General features: G+C 34.4%; 1 protein-coding gene across 1 annotated transcript; it reads left to right on the forward strand.

Annotated features, from left to right (window-relative positions):
* The first annotated feature begins 4,692 nt into the window (after positions 1-4,692).
* Positions 4,693-9,414, forward strand: LOC107729640 (uncharacterized). Its single transcript, XM_016540274.1, has 5 exons — positions 4,693-4,702; positions 8,489-8,839; positions 8,978-9,136; positions 9,213-9,262; positions 9,355-9,414. Exons 1-5 carry the CDS (start codon positions 4,693-4,695, stop codon positions 9,412-9,414), a joined length of 630 nt encoding a protein of 209 aa, XP_016395760.1.
* Positions 9,415-10,646: the final 1,232 nt, after the last annotated feature.

A 10,646-nucleotide genomic window follows, 5' to 3' on the forward strand; every position in this document is an offset into this window, starting at 1 on the left:
CTAGATGCCACATTTGGCATTTTAGCTTAAAATATTAAAGTTCTGACATCTACAGTTCAGGTTAGGATTAGGGGTTAACCCTCTCTCGGCTTCCGTTGTAAAGCGGTGTTGTTTCCTGTGTCATCTGTCGCGCATTTTTGGATGAGCATGCACGCTCTCTGCGAACTGGATTTTCTCCTGAGATGATCGTCATGTGAACTTTTATTTTAAGTTCGCTGTTTGCAGGGAACCAATGGACATTTGGAACATAACGTTAACGTTACCCATGTAAAAGCGCAAAAGGCATGTTTTGGACTTTTAATGCTATTCGAAAAAGGTTGCCATCGGCAGAGGAGGGAGTAAACTAACGATCCCGGTGAGGAATAACATTAACTTAAATAAATAGAAGTATAGCTACAATATAAGTAACAACAATGTTTGTTTATTTGGCTATTTCGTTTTAAATAATAATAAAAAAACCTGCTTGTTGGATAAGTTCTCCCAGCCCGACTAGATGAATTTGGGCAAAACCCCATTAAGACCAGCCAGTGGTCCTGTGTAATCAGACTGAGAGAGCAGCTATGACCAACAGACCAGTTTAGGCTGATTTACGGTGTCTTTCAGCAGGGAAAGAAACTAGCTCGAAGCTAATAGGATTAGCTAACATTGGTGTTTAGTATGGTATAAGTGATAAACTAATGTTAGACGTTAAGTGTGACTTGACTACATTTATGGTTACTTTAATTATGAGCATTATTACATTAATGTAATTACAGTATTGTTTACATGAGCTCCAACAGTACTTCCTTAATCATATTGCAGGGTTCATGTTAACATAGTTGTTGATACTGTACTTTGCAGTGTGTGCCTCTAGAGTGCAGCACAGTATGTGTGTTAGGCAATACTTGCAGTGCACTGCAGTGCACTACAGTGCTATTTTGCAAGTGATTAATGTTGAGGGATGGTTAATTTTGGCAGGTATGATGTCATGATAATTTCAAAAAATATACTTTCAAGCAGCAAGTGTGAATATTTTCAGTTGATCAGATGGAGTAGGCCTATAGGAGACTCATGAGGGAGTACACAGATGTGTTGGCTCAAAAAAAAAAAAAAGTGACCGCATCAATCGTTTGACAACTAATGAAATTATGTTCAACCAACAAACTGCACTGAGAAGAACTGAGAGGAAAAAAATTGATTTAATGGATTTGTGGTCCTGGAATCAATTAATCTTCTCTTTATCCGATATAATCAACAGCTAGCATAGCACATGATAAATGTAGCTTATCTAACATGTAAATTTAATGATAAAGTAAGATATTACTTGTCACTGGCATTAGCACAGTCATTGCTCATAGAGTCAATGGTCTACTCTTCAGCACAATGGTAACCACAAAATCTTCAGCATAATAGAAACTCTTAAATATCAAACATAACAGCACTAAACACTAGCAGGTCATTCCTTTCACTTAAAAACACAAAATAACTTAATTTCAACATTTATTATTAAAATTTTTTTTTTCAGTTAACGCAGAAATTTGACACTACACACAATAATAAGTTTATGTAATAATCAGCTTTATTACCTCAACAGAACTCATCAGAATAGTGTTGGCAACTTAAAAGGTTAAATTAAATGAATAAATTAGAATAATTTATTGAATGGTTTTAACCATGCATTTATTAAAGCTGTGGTAACAGGTTCCTTGAATTCGTGCTTCGTGTTTGATTCATTTCATACATCAGTTGGACAACTTGTGTTTTAGTCTTTTATAAGATTACTTTTTGAATAGCAGACATGACACATGACAGCCCTAACAAACTACTTCTGTATGTTGTTCAAGATTTTACTATTTTAATTTATCTTTTATACCTTAAAGTTAATTTAAATTAGGGGAAAATAGAATATATTTATGCATAATCTGAAAAGTATGTCTGTTCCATTGTCTGGAGGGTGTGTCATCTGTCATGATCAAAACATTTCAAACAAAAACATCTTGCTATTGGTTGGCACGTAAACCACTGAATGCATGCAGCCATTTCAACTGAATTTATCTAACAAAGTTATGGTAAACCTCTTACCAAGACCAGAAGTATTTGGACTGTGTTTCGATAAATAAAATAAATATTTTACCTGTGCATTAATTGTAGTGTAGTCTGTTGGGTTGAACAATATCATTGGGGCTTGACAGCTAGATAGAAAGACATACTTTATTATCTCAGGAGTAAATTTAATTGTTAATGTTTCTTCATAATTTTGCAACCTCATATTTCTCTCTGTTTTTAGATATATATGCATGTGTATGTACTTGAAAGTTAGTGTAAGTAACATGATGAATAGAAACAAAAGGGAAACTGAAATAAAAATTTGAAATGTCCCGTTGTGACTTGTGTATTTGTGTTTTTGATAAGCGCAGGCAGATGAAAGAAAAAACTCGGCAGTCATGAGATTTACAGGAAAGCCACTCCCAGGCAGCTCAAGTTTCTGTTTCCAAGAAGTGGCATGATATAAATTCATTAAGTTAGTAGTGAACACTGAGGCATTACAAAATAGCCTTTATAGCATTGACCTGAATCAAACGGATTCAACGAAATCCCTGATCAATTATATTTTAAAAATAAACCCATTCAGTAACAACAATAAAATGTTTGCTTAGCTTTCTTTTTAGAATGCCCTGTTTTGTGTAAACTGGTTTGACTGGTCCTTCATGTAAGAACCTGTGTGACCTATATGTTTGTTTTACGTCAAACTTTAACCCATTGAGACCAGAGGGACAAAAATGGCCATGTTTGCTTTATACTGTAAATACAGCCATAAAAAAATCTGATTACTACAATTTTAAGTTATTTAAAATGTCCAGTACAATAGACACTTGTTTCTGAACAGTAGTAAAAGCCAGAATGAAACTGAATGTTCTGTCAATAAAACTTAAAATCATTTATGCCTTAATACAGTGATTAACACATAAATCATTGTAGATTTGGGTTGTACGTCTTTAATATCTGTCTTGCACATGGATACAATGGAAGTGGATCTCCCTCTGTGGGTTCAGCTCTCCAGCTCAGAACAGGTTTTATTGCTGTGCTTGTGCCACACCTGTGGTTGCCAGTGTCTCTAAGGGACATAATGTACCAGGTTGAATGTCATCACAAAAGAAAAAAGAAAAAGCCTTGCTGAAATATTGCTGTTGCAGGCAAAGGTTTGAATAGGCACTTGCCATATAGTTTTAAGTTAGAATTATGCCATATTTTTCTGCCTTGTGTCGCAGGCTGTCATGCCTCATTTCAAAGGTATGTTTATTTTTCAAAAAGCAGAAATGGGTGATATGGCACCCACAGAGTAATCCTACAATTTGGGTGGGACAAAATGACCAGAACCATTAAAAAAAAAAAAACAGCGACAAGTGAACTTCATTGTAATGGAAAGTAAATGTAACTTTTAAAGTGCATATAAATGTCCTGACAGTGCAGTAGTTGCAGTGAGATGTGTGAGTAAACCTTATGCAATCATCACACGCTCAATGTGAGCTACAGCAAAGCTGCATAGGTTCTTGTATTAACACCATAAAAACCCTGTGAAAGTTAGAATGAGTTATAGATATCTTAAAACAACCATGTAGTGTGTTAAATAAATAATATATTGCTCATCTTCATTTACATAGAATTTTCATGGTATTTACATGTTACACAGCATTTATTCCAGGAAGCCAAGCCCTGATGATAACTTGAACCTACCCGAAGTTACCTTTGACTTTATCACTGTTTAAAGACAATACAGATCTCCTTTTAAACACTAACACACACATTCTGAAAACATGCTTTGACTTTTGTATTGGGAAAAGTGCTGTAAAAAATAGAATTTGTATTTGCTCAGTTATTGTGCATTGTCATACCACACAGTTTGTCTGAACTCAGTGTTCTTGACTTTGTCAACTTTTTATCAACTTCAACATTTGTACAGTCTTTGCAAGCGTTTTTTTTTTAAGAATATATTGCACATTATACAGTATATTTTATTTATATTCAGTGTTAAATGCTTTAAAAGGGTCATATGATGCTGCTAAAAAGAACATTATTTTGTGTGTGGCGGCGGCAGCAACAATACTACAGCGAGAATAAAAGTTACGTTCTTTCTTTGCGTGAACATTTGGGCGGCGTTATGCAAATCTCAAGTGCACACACACAGCAGTGAACACACACATGGAGCAGTGGTGATGAACACACACCCGGGGAGCATTTTGGGGGTTCGGTGCCTTGCTCAAGGGCACCTCAGTCATGGTATTGGAAGAGAGCGCTGTACATACACTCCCCCCACCTACAATTCCTGCCGGACCTGAGACTCGAACTCGTAACCCAAAGGTTACTCTCTAACCATTAGGCCACGACTTCCCGAAAGAATCGGGACTTCCCTAAAGAATATCTCTTTGGATTTGAGACTTTAGTCTTTGCAACTTTACAGATCTTCTTTATGCACCAAGAGCTTGTAACACTTCAAAGAGAAAGGAAAAATTGAAATCGCATCATATGACCCCTTTAAGACTTTTCTCCTAGGGGATTTAAAACATCCAATTCTATCCTAAATGGGCCACAATTCCCACCCAAATTTGAGGAATACCCCCCTTGCCCAAGTGATATAAAGCTGATTCAGCATTCCTTCAAGATAAATCACCATTTGTAGGTTTATGCAAAGTGAAGAGAAAATCTTGGATCACGATGGTCTTGGGTAAGTCTTGCTGTTATTTTATGTTTTGCTATAATTGGGTATATATGAATTATTCATTATGAATTCAATATGGTTTGATAGCTGAAGTGGGCTGGTTAGGTTAATGTAAATATAATGTAATATAAATAAATAATATCATATAATGTAAATAATCAATACTATCCATATGGTTCAGTTTTTAATGCTGTGTTTTAAAGAATAAGGAGAAGTGTTTTAAGGAAGCAGCTTTTTTGGGGGCCTATACATAAGACACATACATAAGTTTTTAGAAGGAACAAATCTCAAAAGGAAAACACATTCTTCCCAGTCAGCTTGTAATGATAAACATGAAGTCACTCATTTAATACCTTTAGAATGAGTTAATCATTGGTTGGTAACCCAAACTCATTCTTATCATGCTCATGCTTATCATTTCATGCTGACACGGAAGAAAGTCCAAGTGCCATTTGCAAAATGACAAAGGCTGGTTGATGTGCAGTACATTCCAACTGCTAAGAAATGTACAGTAATGTACAGTAAAGCTTCTCAATTTTGCAGTTTCAGTTTCCCACAAAAGCATGATAATTAAAAAAAAATTTATTGATAGACCCCAATCAGAGACAAATGTGGAGCAATTTGTAAAGATCTGATTAAAAGTCATTGTAATTGGTTTAAACACTCCAGTTTTAAAATGTGCAGCTTTTGTGCAGGAAGAAGCTATAATCAAACAGACCTATTTAAACAATTCTGAATGTAATAAAAGCAGTAAATTTAACTTGTGTATGTGTATATGTTAATTTGTAATTATATTGTGTTTTATATATATATATATATATATGCTGTATTATTATTTAAATGTTTAGACCATAGGGCATAATAACTCTAATTGATGTTTGAGAATTTACTTATTAGTCACATGGTGCGTACTGGATATGTTGTCTGACAAGAGGTCCGCTCCGACTCTGCAGGGGTCATGCAATCAGCATGTAAGAGACTAGATCATTTCCAGAAAAGATTATTGATAAAGAGTAGTTTCTACTTCAACACGCCATGATATTAACCATTAATTTAGAACAAATAATCTACTGAACCTTTCATTTCCTCATTGGTAAGATGTCCTATTGCATCTTTCTTCAGGATCTTAGGTGAAGTGGGGTGGATGTGCCAGGCAAAGTTTCCAATGATTATAGCACTGGATTTGGCCTCGCAAAGAGGGACGAAGTGGTTGCTAGCAAAGATCTTGAAGACCGGAGGCTTCTCTAGTATATCATGGATCTGCTACTTCAAAGGGATGTTGGGAGGATATAATTCATTGTTTAACAAAATTGATGTTTATATCAGCGTTTATTTTTCATGCACTGGAAGTCTTTAAAGAGCAGCCTCCATGTGTGCAAGCTTCCAGGATCTCAACCAATTAAATTAACTTATGCCTAACACCATTTCTTCAAACATGGAAATAATTTCAAGAACATAGGAGTGTGTGATATTGACAATAAAATATTAAAATAAATATATAAAATATTTTGTGCTGCACCTTGGCTGGAGGTCTATCATGGACAGATGACTCCTGAAACTTTTCGTATTCTTCATATTCTGTGCAGTGGTTAGTTTACAGTTACAGAAATGAACTTTTCAATTTAGAGATTTTTACTTTTATAAGGGCAGTTTTTTTCTAACCTTATTACATGTGTGCATCACCTTTTATGTCAAATTCTTACATTTAATTAATAAAATTGTTTATAATGAAAAGCAATAGGGTTATTTTAAATCAAATGAAATCAGTATGAACAAAATCAAATTTTCACTGCAGACGCTGCAAAAACGTGAGTCTAAACCAATTCATTTAAATGGCGTCATTCATGAATGAATAAAGTGACTGTCTTTGTGAATGAGTCATTGAATCACTGACTCACCCAATTAGTGTGGATTCATTCAGTAATTAAACACTACTTATTTGTCTTATATTGTGATTCAAAGTTCAACTGTTGAAACACACTCAGTAATTCTCTTTTAAAAATGTTTTTTATTAAATAAAAATGAATAGTTATTACACTGTGAGGTGTAAAATTATGGTTATAGATACATTTTAAATATAATATTGCATGGGCTACAAATCTGGATATCTGCATAGTTTAGTTTGGAAGTATACTCAGTAAACCCATCTTTAGCGGTAAAATTGTTGATCACACTTTATATTATGTGGCCTGAATTAATATGTACTAACATTAATTACCTGCAAGACCAGTATGGTTGTTTAGAGGTTAGGATTAGGGGTTAGAGTTTTGGGGTAAGGGTTGAGTTATGTTAGGGGTAAAGTTAACAGTGTAACAGTGTTTTAATTAAACACTTAGTTATAATAAAAAAACAAAATCCTAAAACTCTGTTTTAGGAATACCTAGTTTATTTATTTTGTAACCTCACTGTAATTTAGGACATTTTAGTTAGTTAGGAATTTTGAGCTACACACAAACAGTGTGTATGGACATCAGAGGACTAATGACCAAATCAGTGCTAATGATGAAAATTATGTCACGGATGGCAAAGTATGCTTTGGGGTTTTGTCTGATCAAATGTTCAAAATGGTTTACCTCCTGAGACCCTGTGACCTCATATGAGGACATTATATTTTAGTGTATTTCTCTGAGACTATACATGCCACAGTTTTAAGTCTGGATGTCCTGTACAGAGCACATTCAGGGCTTTTCAGAGATACTAAATGTTTGGATGTTTCACCATGACCACTCCCTCTCCTTGGTCTTCAAATATGTCTGATATTAATTTAGTGACACTCTTATGGAAATATGATAATATTTTGTAATTATCATTTAAATCTGACTAATTCTCAAATTGTTTGTCATAAATCAACATCTCAGGAAAATGTTATGGGGTTTCAAATCAAAATATGACTTTCTGTTACGAAACAGGATGTTGATTTCATACATGTCCTCATATGAGGACACCAGGACTAAAAGCATGTTTATTACGCATTTTGGGAGACACAACAAATGAATAGGGAAAGAAATTATACTTCAATATTCCTATGAAATATTATATATTATGAAAATCTTGTCAATTATTACTCCCATTAGAAGAAGGGACTTTGTAGAACACCAAGAGTTTGAGAGAGGCGGGGCATAGAGGGCCTACAATAATGTACAGTATTTGAAAAATAATGTGTTTTTTGAACATTAAAGCATGTCAACATATTCTGTTACACCAAATACACAAAATAATGATCTTTAAAAAAAGCATCATATGACCCCTTTAAGTGAAACATCTTGACCAACGTTCACATAAGCTAAAGGAACGTCTATAGATTTTTTTTATACCAATGAAATGAACACATTCATTAATGTCATGGATATAAAAGTCTATGAGATTAGACTGTGTATAGAGAGCTTACATTATAGCATCCACACGTGGACGTGGTATTCTTTAAGGAGGGATTTGTGCCTTTGACTCATCCTTACAGCAGTTGACAAAAATCACAAACTGTGATGTAAATGGCAACAAACCCCAAAGAGAGAGAGAGAGAGAGAAAATGATTCTGAAACAGTTTATATGTGAGTATGTGAAGTTATCAAATGCTCTAATTTCAGTGATGCTATAGATATGGTTTGATGAATAACTCGTGATTTTACTTGTTTGTAAATTAATTTTGATAAAAACTACATGATTGATGATCTGCTACATGATTAAATGTCAATGTCACCAAGATCCAGATTGTCAAATGATCACTGCCATGTAAGTTTTTCTTGGATTCATGTTTTCCATATAAATCAAACAATTTTATTGTTTCATCTTCAGGTTTCAATGTCTTAATGATTGCCACTGAAGGATCATCAGTGAAAGTTCATCCAGAAGGAAACACAACACTTCCCTGTAGCATTAAAGATGATAAAGAGATTACCTGGATCATTACAAATGGAAACCAAATATTTGTCAGAATTCTGAGACTAGAATATATTTATGGAACGGAATCTAAACCAGAGCCCTCCAATATTCACCCCAGTTATGCAGGTCGGATAAGAGCTTTCAGTTCATCCACAAACACTCACTCTCTGCTTCTGATGAACATCACTGACACTGATCTCATGCTCTACTGCTGCACTGAATATATGATTGAGCAAACTCACTGCACAAAACTAGAGTTTGAAGGTAGGTTTTTTTTTCATTTTCTTCTATTAAATACATTCCTAATTAATTTTTTTATTTAATTGTCATTTAATTGTTATTTTTGACCTAAAACTAATACTAAAGTAGAAATCTGTATTTTTCTGTTGTTGTTGTGTGTAGAAGTGAGCACTGAAGATGTCGATCAGGATACAGATACTAGCAGTAATGATCCAGTGATCATCAGTGTCATCCCGTGGCTGCCTGTCGTCTGCTTGCTTCTGCTACTCTTATTGCTGTCAAGTGTCTATGTGTGTTGGAGAGGAACAGGACTGTGGAAAGGTGGATTTTACTTGAGCATTTCTACCAAGATTTTGTTCAATAATATGTTTTGGTATAATTGTTTTCTTATTTAAAGATTGTGGAAGAACTAATAACCTGAACCAGGACTGGATTCATAGTGTTCAGGTCAGAATCTCTCATTAAATATAGTTTGTTTGTTAGTAGTTTGTAATTACCGCATAAAACTATCACATTCTCTTTTTTTTCTGGATTTCCAGGGTAAAATGGGACAAAGTGATTGGACACTGGCTGAAGTTTTGTATACACCAATACCTTAATTCATTATTACAAAATTATTTTATACACTTAACTTTATCTTTTGTCTTTAATACAATTTGTAAGCGTCAGTGTCTCTGTGGTAATCCAGCCTGGTCTCATGTTTATACGTAGGTATTAATACGTAACAATTACAAGCACAAAACGTACACTTTTGTACGTTTTTATTAATGCTAAAACGTACAATTTAGACGTATTTCAACGTTTAAAACGTACAAATCGCTACGTATTTTTAGCTAAAAAAACTTTTTAGACCCCTTAACCTACCCCCAAACCTAAACCATCCAACATATCTTAAATTGTGTTCCGAAGACGAACGAAGCTTTTACGGGTTTGGAACGACATGGGGGTAAGTGATTAATAACAAAATTTTCATTTTGGGGTGGAGTAACCCTTTAACTGTTTGTCAATGCTGTATGAAATTTTCTGAAACTTTACATTTCTAACTTGTGCGCATGAATAATGACAATACTTGCAATGGCCTGTATGTTGTATTTTGTTGTGATTATACAGCATGAAAAAGCTCCTCTTTCACAACAGCCTTTTAACGGTGTTGTTTCCCGTCTGTGATTGAAATGTAGGTCTTGAGCCAGCAGTTAAAAAAAGCAAGACATCTCACGCACATTGAACAGAGACATTCTTCTAATAAAGTGATACAAGCAGAACTGAAATAGAGAATTAAGAAGCTTTTTTTGGATGCATTTTCTTGTGGGGATCTGAAGCAATGACTTTGGTGAACATGTCCTAAACTTTTTATGTTAGACATATATTCTGTTCAGTGACTGTTAACCACATCCTGTTTTTCACTGCTACCAGTCATGATGATTATTTATAACCACATATAGCACTTTAGCACAATGAGCCACTAATGGGTGAAATGTGTTGTGGTATCTGACCAGAGCAGGTCCAGAGAGACTAATAATTTCAGAGAACAATGGATGGAAATATGGTCACACCACTCAGAATGTAAATGAGGTTTATATCTGCTTGGTAGTCTTTGATACATTGTTAAATGATGCTTCTTTAAAAGGGCATTACAGTCATGGCCAAAAGTTTTGGCAGTGAGATAAATTTTGTGTTTTGCCAAGTTTGCAGCTTAAGCTGTTGTGGTGTTCATTCACATTGTTTCTAGATTATTGTGTAGAGTGATCAGATGCATTTTAAATAATTGTTAAAAGCTTCATTGGCCAAAAAAATGAACTTTTCACAAAAAACAAATTTCACTGTTTTTTGA

Source organism: Sinocyclocheilus rhinocerous, unplaced genomic scaffold, assembly GCF_001515625.1.
Source record: "Sinocyclocheilus rhinocerous isolate Xijiao unplaced genomic scaffold, SAMN03320098_v1.1 scaffold278, whole genome shotgun sequence".
Lineage (NCBI taxonomy): Eukaryota > Metazoa > Chordata > Actinopteri > Cypriniformes > Cyprinidae > Sinocyclocheilus > Sinocyclocheilus rhinocerous.